The sequence below is a fragment of the Rhinolophus sinicus genome, linkage group LG11, assembly GCF_036562045.2.
Source record: "Rhinolophus sinicus isolate RSC01 linkage group LG11, ASM3656204v1, whole genome shotgun sequence".
NCBI lineage: Eukaryota > Metazoa > Chordata > Mammalia > Chiroptera > Rhinolophidae > Rhinolophus > Rhinolophus sinicus.
This window is the reverse complement of record NC_133760.1, coordinates 60,111,939-60,126,574: the sequence shown is the minus strand read 5'-3', so window position 1 is coordinate 60,126,574 and position 14,636 is coordinate 60,111,939. Positions and strand designations below refer to the sequence as shown.

The following is a 14,636-nucleotide window of genomic DNA, read 5'->3' as shown; positions in this document are numbered from 1 at the left end:
TTCCATCACCATGTTCACACAAATAGGAAAAGTAATAGGAGAGCAAAAAACTGAACCTACTCAGAATTTGTCTATGACGTCACACTGATTCAAAGAGTCGTCAATAGGTGATAGAATTGTAATCCGGTCAATGGAATTAACAGGATTCCTTCAGGATGTGGAGGGTGTGCTTTCAAATCTTTCTACTGAGTGGACTGAAATGGACAGTAATTGTCATCCATTTTATATGAATTCCAATTAGTTTAATCAAGGTGTGCCTACGAGGCGGGCCCAATCCAGGTTTCTCCCCCACCACGAAATGGGTCATTTAGCATTCAACTTTTTCAGAGCGTACGTACCCTAAAATACCAAACCCTCGAGAAGTTTTCATTTCAACCGCTCAGGCTTTATAAATGAGCTCAGAACTGCTCACTTGCTGGTGTCCGATTTCCCAACCGCAAAACGTTACTGAGCTTTTTACGAAGGTGCTCACACAATCCCCACCGCAGGAAGGCGAGAAAACACAGGCGTCGGTCTAGGAAACCGGTCTCGGAAAGGGACGCCTGTGGGAGTCAGTGTTGCGCTCTGCGGAAGGAAGCCGCAGGGCGAGTCCGGCTGGAGTGAGCCATTTCCTTTCTTTCCTCGATATTTAGGGCTGAGGGGGAGCTGGGCGGGCAGGTACATCGGCTTGTCCCCGCGTCCCTCTACCCTTTCTCCGAATCCGCCCTGAACAGCCGGCTGACAACTCCAACTCGCTAGTGCCGAGAGCGGGAGGGATGTGCCGGGAGCTCCCGCACCCGGCGCCATGACTAGGTCGGCCCCAGGCACATCCCGACACTCGCCCTTGGCAAGCCCCGAGCGCGCCGCCGGGTTCCGGGTGCGAAGAGGAAGCTTCTCGGGAACCCCCAAACCCCTCCCTTTTAGTAAGGGTGCAGACGGCGTCTTCGTTTCCAAGGAAACCGGCCCTGCCATGACGTCACTTCCGCTGACCTGTCTGGCCTCCCAGACTGTTGGGAGGAAAAGAGGAAAACTGAGCCACAGCCACGACGGTGGACGCGAGCGTCTCCTGTGTGCGCATGCGCCCGCTCAGCGGCTAGCTTCTATTTATGTGGGGGATCCAACATGGCGGCTGCGGCGACCCTGGCGATGGCGGTGGAACCCATCAGAACATAGTGGCGGGGAAGGGGGCACGGTCCGCACTCACGGTGGCGTCGGCGGAGACGGCTGAGGGTGGTGGAGGGCAGAAAAGCGAAGGAGAGCAAAAGGAAGGGCGGGCAGGCAAACAACTCGGCGTACAACCGAGCGCCGGCTCGAGCGAGGGCAGAGGGCCAGAACAGTGGGGATGGCGGAGCCGCGCAGAGTAGCGTTTATTAGCCTGTCACCGGTGAGGCGGCGCGAGGCCGAGTACCCTGGGGCTGAACGCGAGCCCGAGTACCCTCGCGAGCCTCCCCGGCTGGAGCCGCAGCCGCACCGTGAGCCGGCCCGGTCGGAGCAGCCGGCCCCGCGGGAGGCTGCCCCCCGGTCGGACGCGCAGCCCCCGCCGCGCGAGAAGCCGCTCCCCCAGCGCGAGGTCAGCCGCGCCGAACCGCCCATGTCGCTCCAGCGCGAGCCTCCGCGGCCGGAGCCGCCGCCGCCACCGCCGCCGCCGCTCCCGCAGCTGCACTTGCAGCCGCCTCCGCCGCGGGAGTCCGCTCCCCGGGTCGAGCCGCCGCAGAAGCCGCCGAGGGAGACGGTGCGCCTGGAGCTGGTGCTCAAGGATCCCACCGACGAGAGCTGCGTGGAGTTCAGTTACCCGGAGCTGCTGCTGTGCGGAGAACAACGGGTACAGAAGGTTCCTCGCTCATCCCCCAGACCCCGGGAGTCTAGGAGCCGTCCGCCGTCCTCAGTGGTTTGCACCATCTGACGCCTACCCTGAGCTCTGGTCGCCCTGGAGGGGCAGGGGTTGAGCAAGGGGTCGGGTGGTTGGTGCTGCTTTCCTCTGCTCCCCAGGGTTGGCCAAAGCTCCCACCCGGCTCCACCGACCTCCCCCCGCGTGTGCACCCGTTCCAGTAGCTGCCCCGAGCACGTTTTCCTCTGCACCTTTCGAAACCTCAGGTTTTCCTCCTTTCTGCCCCCCACACAAAATCAGCGGGCCCTGCAAGTTGCGTGGTTGGGTTTTCCGTGTGGAGCTCCACAGCTGTCCTTTCCAGTAGAGAGGAAGAGAAAACCTTGGGGGACACGCCCCCCACTCTGAAGCGGGGAAATTGTGTAACCCCCTCCAATATCCTCATCTTCGTCACTATTTGTTATGCGTTGTGGCTGTTGAGATGCGCTTGTGAGCGTGGAGTATTCTTAATTGAAGGGGATTTAAGAGTAAGCTAAACATTTTCAGACTAAGAATTCTACTTGAGGAATGAAGGTGAAGTGTTAGTTATCTGGTTACTTATTTTTCTCTCTTGATGCTGGTGAACCTTTTTAGCTTTGTTTTCTCCGGAATTTGTTCATATTGTAATTGACTGGGAAGGTGACGCGCCTGTTTCATTTGGCGCCTACTATCCTATTCTTATTTGAGTGCATATAATTAGTTTATAGGTGCGAGTTGGAGGTTGTTGCACTTGGCCATTGTAATGTTTAGAGAATGATGGAAAAAATCTCAGCTTTGAATTTTTAAAAACTTTATTGAAAAGATATGGGTATGCCTTTGGTGGAACTGGTGAACAATGGAAATAGAAAGGTTTGGTGGGTTGGTGATCTTCAGAAGTAAACTAAAAAGGGAAAAGATAGAGTAAGAGTAATATGAGATCAATTTCCTCCATTGTTTAGTGATTATGCTCTTTATTAGGTTTTGCTTTAGTACAGGTTTAACGGACTCCAGAAGTTACTTGTTTTATTTTTATTCTTGAATATCTTTATAGTTAAAATGAATGACTCCTAATTTTAAAATATATTATTGTCACTAGATTTTGTTTATTTTATTGCAGATAATCTTTTAATCATTAATTTACAAATACTGTTGTGTGTCAAATCATTACTAAGTGATGTCAACCAAAATGAATTAAAGGTAGAGATCATTTTGGTCTTTTCTACGTCACATTTTGCACTTTAGTGCCCCTATTATTTATGAATGTGATGTCATTTTTTTATCCCCAAAAGAATTTTGAAAATGCTGGATTGGAGCATTTTTAAAATAATTTGTATTTGATTTTCTAATCTAAGTAGGTTTGCAGTTTTACTCCCTAATCTAGTTCATAAATTGCAGGTGAAAAGCATCTGTTTGGATAAAAATACATAACAATAGCTAACATTTACTGAGTTCTTAGAATATGCTAGACACAGCTGTGAGTATGGTGTATGGTTTATCGAGTTTAGTGCATTTGAGCTCCATGAGGTAAGGACCATTATCCCCACTTTGCAAATGAGGAGGCTAATGGAGTGGTTACATGTGATTTTATTAATACTTATATGCATATAATCACCAATTTTTAGTAAAACAAAAATTCTTGTAGTTAACTCATATAGCTTAAATTTACAGGAATCTGCCAAAATGAGCTAAAATTAAAGTCATAGTAGAAATACAAAGACCTCTATTATGACTCTCTATATGCTGTAATATTCATGCATTGATAAATTAACAATAGATATGTATCTTTTAATTATAAAAACGTTAATTTTGACACTTTACCTTGTTAACTTGATAACATCAGAACTACTAGTTTCATGTAATAGGAGAAGGATGAATAATTCCATTTAATTTTTCAGTTTAACTACCAATTTAGGCGTTTATTAGTTCAATTTTCTTATTGTATATTTAGCCATATATCAATGGACATATTCCACAAAGCAAATCCATTTTTTATATAATGCATCTTTGCAATAAAGATTTGCCAGATTTTCCTATGATTACCCCCAATGAACATATTCATTACATAAGTATAGAAAACACCTTTCTAAATAGAGTTGTCATAGATCCACAAAAGGAAATCCCAGGAAGAGAGACCATCAAAAAGCAAAATGTGGCCATTAGAATTGGTCTGGAAAGTGGCGATTCCCAAATTTGTTTCTTTTGCCCCTCGGGGGGAGTCCAAATATTTTTAGGGATGTTATCATGTTTTCAAAATAGCTTTAATTTTGAGTTATTATCATTGAACAGCACACCATATAGCAGGGTAAGAGAAGGGGGAGGAAAAGAGATCTTGTGAAATTAGGAGAAAAACGTTCTAAAAATTTGAAATAGCCATCTATCACTGAATAAGATTTTAGTTTCAGATCCTTGATAGGTATAGATATAAAAAACCTGTTACATGTGAACACCATCTATATTGGGGTACATTTAAATCATTGTCCTTCATAAATACGAAATGAATAGTAAAACCCTGATTAACTGAATGCAATCAGAATTTTTTCTATAATCTTTATTAATGAGAAAAAGCACATTTAAACAAGCATATGTTGGCAAAATACGAAATTCAAAACCTCCTTCCAGGTTGTCAGGACACAGGTTAGCTAAACCTTTAACCTTTGTTAGATCTGTAGAGTATTGAGCCCTGATTGAGGTGATTCGGGATGATGACTGAGACACCTAAATCATCTCTAGCCTGAAAAATTAATTTGTTCACCTTTTCTGGCTAAAGGGAAATAGTACCGCTTAGAAATACATTTCGGCAGTAATTCTTACACAAGCAATTCTTTTTTTTAACTCTTAGTAAACCAGAAAATCAGTTAAACAGAACATACATTTGTGAACATGATTCATTGAACTTTTACTATGAAAGGAAAAATAAATGATAATAGTGTTAATGTTATCATACTGTTACAGAATTCTGTGTTATTCCTTGCTTGTCACATGACCTATTTTGGATACTATGTATGGGAAAGAGCTCCTGAAAATGGTGTTAATGAGTTAACCTCAAAAAACAATTACTGTGTCAATTTTGCTTGGTGGCAATTGGTAAATTTGATATTTAAAATACTTTTCAGATCCTTTTTTCACCTGAAAAGCACACAGCTTATGTAGAGCCTTGATGGTGGGTACGGGGTTATTTCTTTACAATGAAAGAAAAGTGAGTCAGTTTTCGTAAATTTATTTTTAGACATTATCGAGTAAATAAAAGATTTACTTTTGATTGCTATGTGAAGTCTACATGAAATATTTTAGAATGACACATAAGGTGATTCTTATTTAAAAATGTATCTCCATGTGTTTCTATTTGCACGTATAAGACCTAGTAATTGGACCTCAAAGTGACATGCAGACGCAGTTGACAACGGCAAGGCCAGGTGGTTACTCACTGTCCTTAACTTTAATCTCACGTTAAGGCCACATTCTGAACATGCCTAGTGTTTCTTATTTCATTATCTGGCTGTTCCTGCTAGTTTATTTCCTTTTATGTCATGTTTATATTTTCCATTGGTTAACTCTTGTTAGCATAAAGGATTCTGTACATTTATTACCTGTTACAGTAACTTTTAAAATTGATTCTAAAATTATTTTCTTTAGTCTTTAAGGAGTATTCCTTTATGCTAGTGCCCTAGGTATGATGAATTGTTTTGTATTCCTTCTGTCCATATTTTTCTGTCATATTTTTTAGATTGATCACATCTCAGCTTTTGTATCCAGGGTGAAGTGTCCCAATTCCAAAGTGTGCAAATCTTTGTCTCTCCTGAATTTTTTTTCCTTGCCCTTCAGGGTCAACCAAATCTGTATCCAGTATTTCAGCTGTAATATACTTTCATTTTTAATTATTTGAAGATGCTACTTCAGTAAAAACATCTAGCCTTCCTTTAAAAAAAAAAAATTTAACTTTCTAATCAGTTGTCTTGTATCGTTTTGTTTTCGCTTTTTTCCATATATATGAAATGTGTCTGCTAAAATAGTAAACTTGAGTAAAGGATGTGATTTATCTTTTTGTTTGTATTGGTAAATAGATGCTAAACGTGGAATCCTAGCTGTGTGTGTGTATTTTTAACACAAGTTCTATAAGAAACTCTCCCTCTCCCCTGCTAGAAGTAAACCATGTAATGTAATCTATTTGCAGCGATGTCACTTCTCTAGCTTTATTTGAAAGTAGAACGTATTCCCGGAATGGATCTCCATTGACAGGATGTAGGTAATGTGGAGCTTGGTGCTGGGCCTCAGCCGAAAGCTATAGCAGCTACATATAGTCTAGTAATAACTCAGGGCAGATGATGAAATGCTGACTCTAAATTAATAACCTAGAGATCCCTTTAGGAGCGTTTCCTGACCAAAGTAGGAATCTTTTTAGGAAGAACTCAAACTCGAGCTATAAGTGGGATTTTTTTTTTTAACCTAATTTTCTTGGGGTTTTTAGGCCTTATTTTGGATGGGGTGACCATGCGATCATTTTACAGGTGGACGCAGTTTGAACTGTAGAATGTGTAAGAATCCATTAAAATTGTAATTTTTTTTTTTAGTACAAACCAACATTTCTTTCTCATTTTAGTGCTTCTAACTTATTTGTTAACATTTGGAAAAATTGATTTGCATTAAATTTAAGGACACCTTCAACTCTGGATGAATACTAATACTTCTATTCTTTCCCCCATTCACTTAGAATCAGAAGAAGCCTGTTCCCACAGAAGACCCATTCAATGATGAGCGTCAAGAGAGGCAAGAAGTGGAAATGTTGGCTAAGAAGTTTGAAATGAAATATGTGAGTATAATAAAGTGTTCATGTAGGTAACTTTATCCTATTGGCCTATTTTCTCTGTGATGGATACTTCCAGTCTCCTGTGGAACCACATTTCTCTGTAACACCTGGAATAGCTTTTCTACCCTTTGAAGGATAGCAGTGGATGAGAGGCAGTAGTGGCAGTGTATTGTTGTGGAAGGAGCAAAGGATTTATGAGTTAACACAACTGGATTGTGATCCCATCTTTGCCCTGTTAACTAGGGTGACTTAGTGAAGGCTATTGGCTTTTTTATGCTTTGGTACCTGTGACGGGAAAATAAGATCTGCCTAGCCATCTTTTATAGCACAAGGGTTTTATCAACATTAGATGAAAAAATTTATTGTTAGCGTTTGACATATTGAAAGTGCTATGTTATGTAAATGTGAAAAGCTGTTTAGTCACTTAACATATCACTCTTGTGGAGAGCTGTGTCTTACTCTGTACATGTCATAACTTCTTTTTAACATAAACATCTATGGGATTTTAACCTGTTAATTGACTACCCCACTGATTTTGATCGTCTAGTTCAGGCATTCTATTCCAAATGGTCTTTACCTTTGGTCCTTCGGTCACTTTTTACTGATTCTTCTTAACTGTTGTGGTCGTCTTAAAGACCACAGCAGATTATTTGCAACCTTTTAAGAAGATCATCAGGCCAAAAGTGACCTGGGAGAAGATACCTGGTCCGGTGCTAGGCTCTCACAAAAGATCACTTGTAAACAATGAACAAAAATCTCTTTGACCGATAGTTCACTGTCCTGTGGTTCAGGAGTAGCAGATTCAGAAGTCCCAAGATTTTTGCTGCTCAATCAGTGAAGCAGGCCAGATGGACAATAAATGTGGGCGACTGTCCCAGACGGGACAGCACGTGCCATAGCTAAAGGGGCCAGTTCCAGCCCTTTGCTCTGCAGGAACTTGGGCTTAAGTTCCTCTAATATCTTTTTCATTTAAATACTCATTGCTAACTAGAACACCTAGTGGGCCAAACCAAATACATCGGTGGGCCAAATTCAGTTCTCAAGCCCTCATTTGAGGCCTCGGTGTACTGGCTTCACTGTTCATCTCCTAGTATATTTACTTCCTCAGTCCGTCTCCTTTTACATTTTGCCTTTTCTCGGCTGTGAGCAGAATGTTTGGTGGTACGCGTGGGAGGATATGCCACGTCCACTGTGGAGGAGAATGTGTTTGTAGGACATTTCAGAGAACTGAGCAAGTTAAATTCAGTTGGGGGTTTCCAGATTTGGGCAAAGATAAGGTGCATTGAGATGTGGCTGGATCTATGAGTGATGTTAGTGGTGAATTCTGTGGTTGGTGGAAGGCCTGAGGGGCAAGTGTAAGGGCTTTTTATGGTCTTGCATATGCGTAGCTGTTGCTTGTGCTGGAGGGGAATTGCTAGAAGTGGAGCAAGCTGCCACTTGCGGGAGAAGAGGAGGATGGCCATGGAACACAGGATGTGTGCCTTCTCCTGTAGCAGTTACTCGGGGTGGAAGCATGAAGACAGCTCTGGTAGTTGAAAAGCACTGTAAAAGGAGCACCCTGTATGGAATGGTTTGTGTTGTTTTCCCCTATTCTGTCCTATTTTTACCACTCTATAGGCTCCAAATTCATCTTGGTTACCGTAGGAAGGAAGCAAGATGCAGTTTACATAAAGCCCCTCATTCCTTTCCTCACTCCCAGTTATAAGGCTCCAGATATTTAGGCTAAATAGCCTAGTTTCCAACACCGTTTTTAGGTGGTTCCTAGATTGTGTATGCTTTTTCTGAGGCCATAAACTAGAGCAGGGAATGAGGTTTGCTTTGATGGATATAGATTTGTCTCTAAGCCTTCTAGGGCATAGGATAGCCTGGGATGGTTGTAAGATTTTTTTTAGAGTTTTGTTTTTTCTCACCCTGTCACCCCAGCCACCTTGAAAGATCATGCTATCCTAAAATTGGATATGAATTCAATAATCTAACTAAAAGTGCTTAGCACAATACCTGGTGCCTACCAGGGGCTCAGTTAAGACTATTTGAATCTGACTGACTCTGAATAGGTAGACATGTATTCTGTCAGGCGTTTATTAGCATTTATGAAATCACATTATGACTTAAAACCTACCTACTATACTATGTGGACTTTGAATACCACCTTTGGTGCTTAATTCTATGTGGTTTTGGACTCTCAGAGTATAATGGTTTTGTATTTATTTTGGAAGGATAAAGGTAGATTTGATGTTGTTAAAGTAATTCTGAGTAGTCTAAATAAAACAGTTGATCAAATGGAATTAAAATTGTTTTAATTCAAAAAGTACATTCACAAAATGTGTTGATTTTCTCTTGGTGTGGCTTTTAAAATTGATTTTGTCCAGGCAGTTTTTAAAGAATGGCAATATCTTAGAATAATTGTGTAATTTCCAAAGACAGACTTCTTCACAGTAACTACTACTTAATTGAGCGAAAAGGATATATATTTTTATACTTAAAATAATTACGGATTGTTTAAAAGTGTCCTCGGGACTGATACAAGTGGATGTTAGAAAGCGTTCATGCCCTCTTTCTGGGAGTTTTAAGAATTCTGTCAGTTACTCAGATTATTAGTTGACTGTTCACACTTGCTGAGGGGTTAGCACTTTTTTTGGATCTCCCTTGGATGGTTTTCATGTTGGTTTTGGCCTTATGTTGGGTCTCGTCCCTAAGGATCAACTTGGTAGGGCTTTGGGTAAAGCAATTTGGACAAACTTGTTACCACCACCACCAAATAAATTCTACTTACAAAGCACAAATAACAGTGTACTTAGGTTCTATAGACCGACAATAGTATGACATTATATATACAGTAAAAACATAACATAATAACATTTTAAAGCAAACTGAAGGGGGATCTTAAAAAGGTCAAGAGACATCTCAACTCAATAGTTTCTAACTGCAGTTACCAATTGTAATCACTTGCCATGACATGCCCTTTTAATTCCTTGGCCTCTTTGCGCTGAATATTCTCTTTAACTTCTTTAAACCCCTCAGGAACAGTTGAGAACCAGCAGTTTTAGGGTGTTTGGGAGGAAGACCCTCTATCCATAAGTGGTGATTATAAAAATCTGGGTATATTATTTCTGTGCAGTGAAGTCAGCTCTTGGCTATCTTTCTACTGGCTTAACTCTCTATGCTTTTCTAGGTTAAGAAAATCAGCAGAGGGGGATGGAGAGAGATTAGGTTGTGACGGGGTAGGACAAATAGGGAAGCTTTACAACCAGGGGATATTTTCTTCTCAATTATAAGACTGGAGTCGTAGCAATTAGTGTCATGCTTGCTCTATCTTCCATAGGTGATCAATGGATGTTGGGTATTAATTAGGTTTCTTACTTCCTGGAGGCAATAGGGGGTCCGGTAGTAGGAACGTCTTGTTTGTTTGTATGTTTTCCAGCTTAGTGTTACAGGGTAATCAGACTGCACTGGCTTGAAACACTGATTATCAAGTTAAACAGGTACTAATGACTCAGTAATTTTCTTCTGAGTCATAGTGAAGTAATACCCTGGGAATAAACTTAAAGGGGTTTCTTCATTTCAGGTGTAGCAAAATTCAAGGCTTTTGTTTAAATTTGGAAAATATAGTTTGTATTTTTGTAAGATGTATCTATTGTGTAAACTGTTAACATCAATAACTGCAAAGGTCGAGAAAATGTATCAAGTAAGACTGTGCTGCAGGGAGTATTCTTGCTAAGGCTGCTGAAAGAGAGCAGTTCAAAATAAGCCTATCTATCTATCTATATGTCTGTCTATCCTTAGCTCCTGTGGTGAAATTTTACTATTTGTGAATTAATTGGTTTGTGCCTTTTTGGCAACTGTCAAAAGTTTGGTTTCAGTTTATGCCATTTGCATGTCACTGACTTTTAGCCTAACTGGGGAACTAGAGAACTAGAGGTTAGGGAATAGAAGTGGGGGGGCGTAAGACAGGCAAGGAGGGTGTAAGGCAGGAGGCCGGGCAGGGGAGAAGTTTTTCCAGTAAGGCCAGAAAGCGAGGAAAAGGCAACTGAGGCAAGAAAACTGCACGCTGAGGCCTCTCTGGTGAAGGCCTGACAATAATGCTTTAGCAGAAAGCCATTAAAGGGTAGAGCAAAGACTGTGTAATGTAACCCTGCTGTGTGACACTCAGGCATGGATGTGTCACACACAGGTTATCCAAAGCTCTGTCCCCACCGTGGGACTGTGTCAATAACTGAACGCTGTTGAACGTTTGGTGGACCAGACCCAAGAAAATAAAAGTTCTTGAGTGGGTCATATGTGTACTTAACAAAAATTCAAAAGATACGAAAGGTAATACGGATGATGAAAAGTAAATCTTCCTACTCCTGATTCCCAGCCAACTAGTTTCCTCCTCACAGGTAACACTGTTTCTTGTCCCAGAGATCTATGTGTATGTAAGCATTTCCATATTTCAAAGATTTTGTTCACTGTAAAAGGAAGTGTAAATACAGACAAACAGAGAGAAGAAAGTAAAAATCACCTAATCCTCTATAAGCCCACTGTCAGGCATAATCACTGTTCATAGTTCGATGATTTTTCTTTCAGGGCTTTTAAAAATGCATGCGTGCTTACATATATGCTCTCTTGCTCTTAAAGAAATTCACATTCCTGTTACTAAAAACAAATTCAAATGATACATATTGAGCCACAGTCTTCCTTCACCACTGTCTCCAATTATATTCTTTTCCTATTGTTAATAACCATGGTTGTCTGCTTGCGGGGATTCTTTGAGCATTTTATATATGTCTGTTGACATACATTGCTGTGTTGTGTTTTTCATAATCGGGATCCCACTGTTTGTATGATAGCGGAAAAAGCAGTGTCTTGTTATTTTAATGTTGTCTCCAGGCTTAGCAGGTTGAACACTTTCACCTGCTTAGTGACCATTAACGCTCCCTTTTCTGTGAATAGCCTGAACTATATATAACATTTGGCAAACTGCTTTTGTTGCCTTCTATATTATTATTCCTTGACCATGTTGTTTTAAAATGGCTGTTAACATGGAACATTGTTATGATGCTATAATTGATACAGTGTTTGGTAAAGATCTTAAACTTGTAAGATCCTTTTTTGAGAGGCATTTTGGTCAGAGTAGTACGATTATAATGTAGTAAAGCTTTAACCATTTTGTTTACTATTGTTGATACGATTCACATTTATTTATTTAACCACTTACTGCATATGTTAGATTAGGGACTCAGAACGATGAACAACAGCTATGGTTTCGTGTGATAACTACTGATCACCTTGACTAGACTTAAATGTTCCTAAATCTCTCTAATTATACGTGTTATTTGTACTTCTGCATATGTCTGATTGTGCTCATAACAAAGAACCTATTTGGTTTGTTTTCAGTTTTCCCTAAGTGAATCTTACAGGCAGCTAGTTGTGCCTGGACCAAAAAATAAGTTAGAGCAGAAAAGTATCATTGTGATTTTAAGTAGGAAGCATCAAGGAGAAAAGGTTTAAAACTTGGGCTGAGCTGTGAAGGTGGGAGAGTTCAGAGAGGAGGAAGAGATTATTCCGGATAAGGGGAAAGCGTGAGGACACTGCTAAGCATGAGATAGCAATGCGTTTGGGGAGTGTAAATAGATAGACTGAATGGGTCAAAGTGTTCAAGTTGGAAAATTTTAAGAAAAAAGTTGGAAAGGTAATTTGGGTTAACATGTAGAAAACATCTTATTAATACCATAGTAAGAGATTTGGATTTATCTTACAATAGGTAGGATGCTTCTAAAGCATTTTGAGCAGTGGGTGATATGAATGGTATTTTGGAAATACTAATTGGATGACATTATACAGGATAAATTAAGGGTAAATACGAGGAAGGAGAGGCTAATCAGCAGTCATTCCATTTACATGGAAAACAATAGCCAGCATTATAGCAACGTGGAAGGGAAAGGAAGCTGTAGATGAGAATAAACATATGAACAAAGATTTGTTGGGGGGGCGGGAGTTGAAGTGGAAATAATCATGAGAGGTTTTAAAAAATCAGCATTGTTGAAATATAATTAAAATAAATGCAGTTCATCCATTTAAGTGTGCAATTTGATGAGTTTTGACAAATAGAGGCAGTGCTATATCTACTACCACTGTCATGACATAGAACAATTTCATCACACCAGAAAGTTCCACGATCATGATACAGAACAGTGTAATCACCTAGAAAGTTCCCTTTGATTTCTCTACAGATAATCCTCTCCCTCCAGCACTGACCCCTGGCAACCTCTGACCTACCTCCTGTCACTATAGGTTGGGGGGATTTTTTTTTGCTTTTTCTAGCATGTCCTGTAAATGGAATCTTACAGTCTTTTGTGTCTGGCTTCTTTAGCTAATGCTTCTGAAATTCATCCATGTGTTCATGTATCAGTAGTTCCTTCCTTTTTGTTGCTTTGTAGTAATCCATTGTGTGGATGTACCACAATTTATCCACTCACCAGACAATGGGCATTAATTGGGTTGTTTGCAATTTTTGGCTGCTATGAATAAAGCTGCTCTGAATATTAGAATACAAGTCTTGGTGTGAACATACTCATACATTTTCATTTCTCTTGAGTGAATAATAAGAGAGGGATTGTTAGGTCATTTGGTAGGTGTACCGTTTAGTTTATAAGAAACTGCCAAACTGTTTTCCAAAGTGACTGTCATTTTCCACCAGCCATGCAGAAGAGTTTCAATTGCTCCCCATTCTCGTTAACACTTGGTATCATCAGCTTTTTAAATGTTAGTGAATAGTGAAGTTTTAAGGCAGAAAAATAGAATGAATCAAATGCGAATGTCAAGTGGGAGAAGTTAATTTGGAGACGAGTGACAGTGGGGGCACGGTTTCAGTTTTGGTATTGAGTTTAAGTATGACCCCAGAGGTGCTACAGCTTCTTTTACAGAAGTTTTGAGGGGTGAAAGTTTGGAGTCAGACAGTCATGCATTTGAAGATTAGATGTTCCTTTCTGTGTGAGCCTAGACAAGTTATTTGTCCTTTCCAAGCTTTAGTTTTTCGCCATTTGTCAAATGAAATAATAGACGGTTGTACTTAGCATAAGTGCTCATGCACAGTTAGCACTCCGTGAAGGGTAGCTATCGTCATCATGATTAGTACTTAAGTATAATTTTATGTTCCCATAATTTGTGACTTTCTTGTAAATCTCTGCATTGTTTTCCTTCCTAACTGATCACCTCCCCAACTGTGTTCATTTCCCACAATAGCCAGAGTGATTTTGTTAAGCGCTGATCTTGTCAGGTTACTTCCTTATTTTTATCCTTTCAGTGGCCTTTGCAAGTGATTACCTCCACTCATCCTTGTCTGGGCATAAATATCTCAGGAAAGCCTTGATAAGGTCCTCTGTTAAAAAAGTCTCAATACACTACATTTTTCTTTCTGCCGTTTCACACTATTGTAATTATTTGTTTAATCTTTTGCCTTTCCATAATACTATAAAATCCATGAAGGCTGCCCTTGGTAGGTGCTCAGGTGAGTACATTATCTTGTTTTAGGTTCTTTGAAGACAGGACTTTTCATTAAATTTTAATCCCTTCTGATGTTTAATACATTGCTTTCTATAGCATAAGTTCTTAGCAGATACTGTTGAATCTAAGCAGTGGTTCAAAATAAGCTATGTAACTTAGTAGTATTGGGTCAAATGTGATGAAGAGTTTTAAAAATTATTTTAGGATATTTCCGTTATAACATTAATACTTCATAGAAAGTTTGGGAAACATGGAAGAGGCAAACAAAGAAAATATAAGGGTATGGCAAAATTTCTTGGCAGATGTTTTCAGATTGCTTTCCGGAAGAGTTTTATTGGTATACTTTCATTAGCAGTGTTTGAGCAGTCCTGTTTCTTCTCCACCTTATCAGAATTTTAAGGTTTATAATTTGATAGATGAAATTGGTATCTTACTTTAATTCCATTGATTTGATTTATTAATTGCACTCCATTGAGTTGTAATGCTGCCTTTTTCACGTTAAATCTTATATACAGGGCTCGGTTT

At 40.2% G+C, this 14,636-nt stretch overlaps 1 protein-coding gene across 3 annotated transcripts in view; it reads left to right on the top strand.

Moving 5' to 3' along the window:
• The first annotated feature begins 1,079 nt into the window (after positions 1-1,079).
• The window catches only part of UBN2 (ubinuclein 2), an 81,341-nt gene continuing 67,784 nt past the window's right edge, over positions 1,080-14,636 (top strand). For all 3 annotated transcript variants that reach the window (XM_019750359.2, XM_019750346.2, XM_019750352.2), the window contains exons 1-2: positions 1,080-1,801; positions 6,531-6,629. In XM_019750359.2, the coding sequence (XP_019605918.1) occupies positions 1,322-1,801; positions 6,531-6,629 (579 nt within the window). In that variant the 5' untranslated portion in view covers positions 1,080-1,321. The remainder of the gene's footprint in view (positions 1,802-6,530; positions 6,630-14,636) is intronic.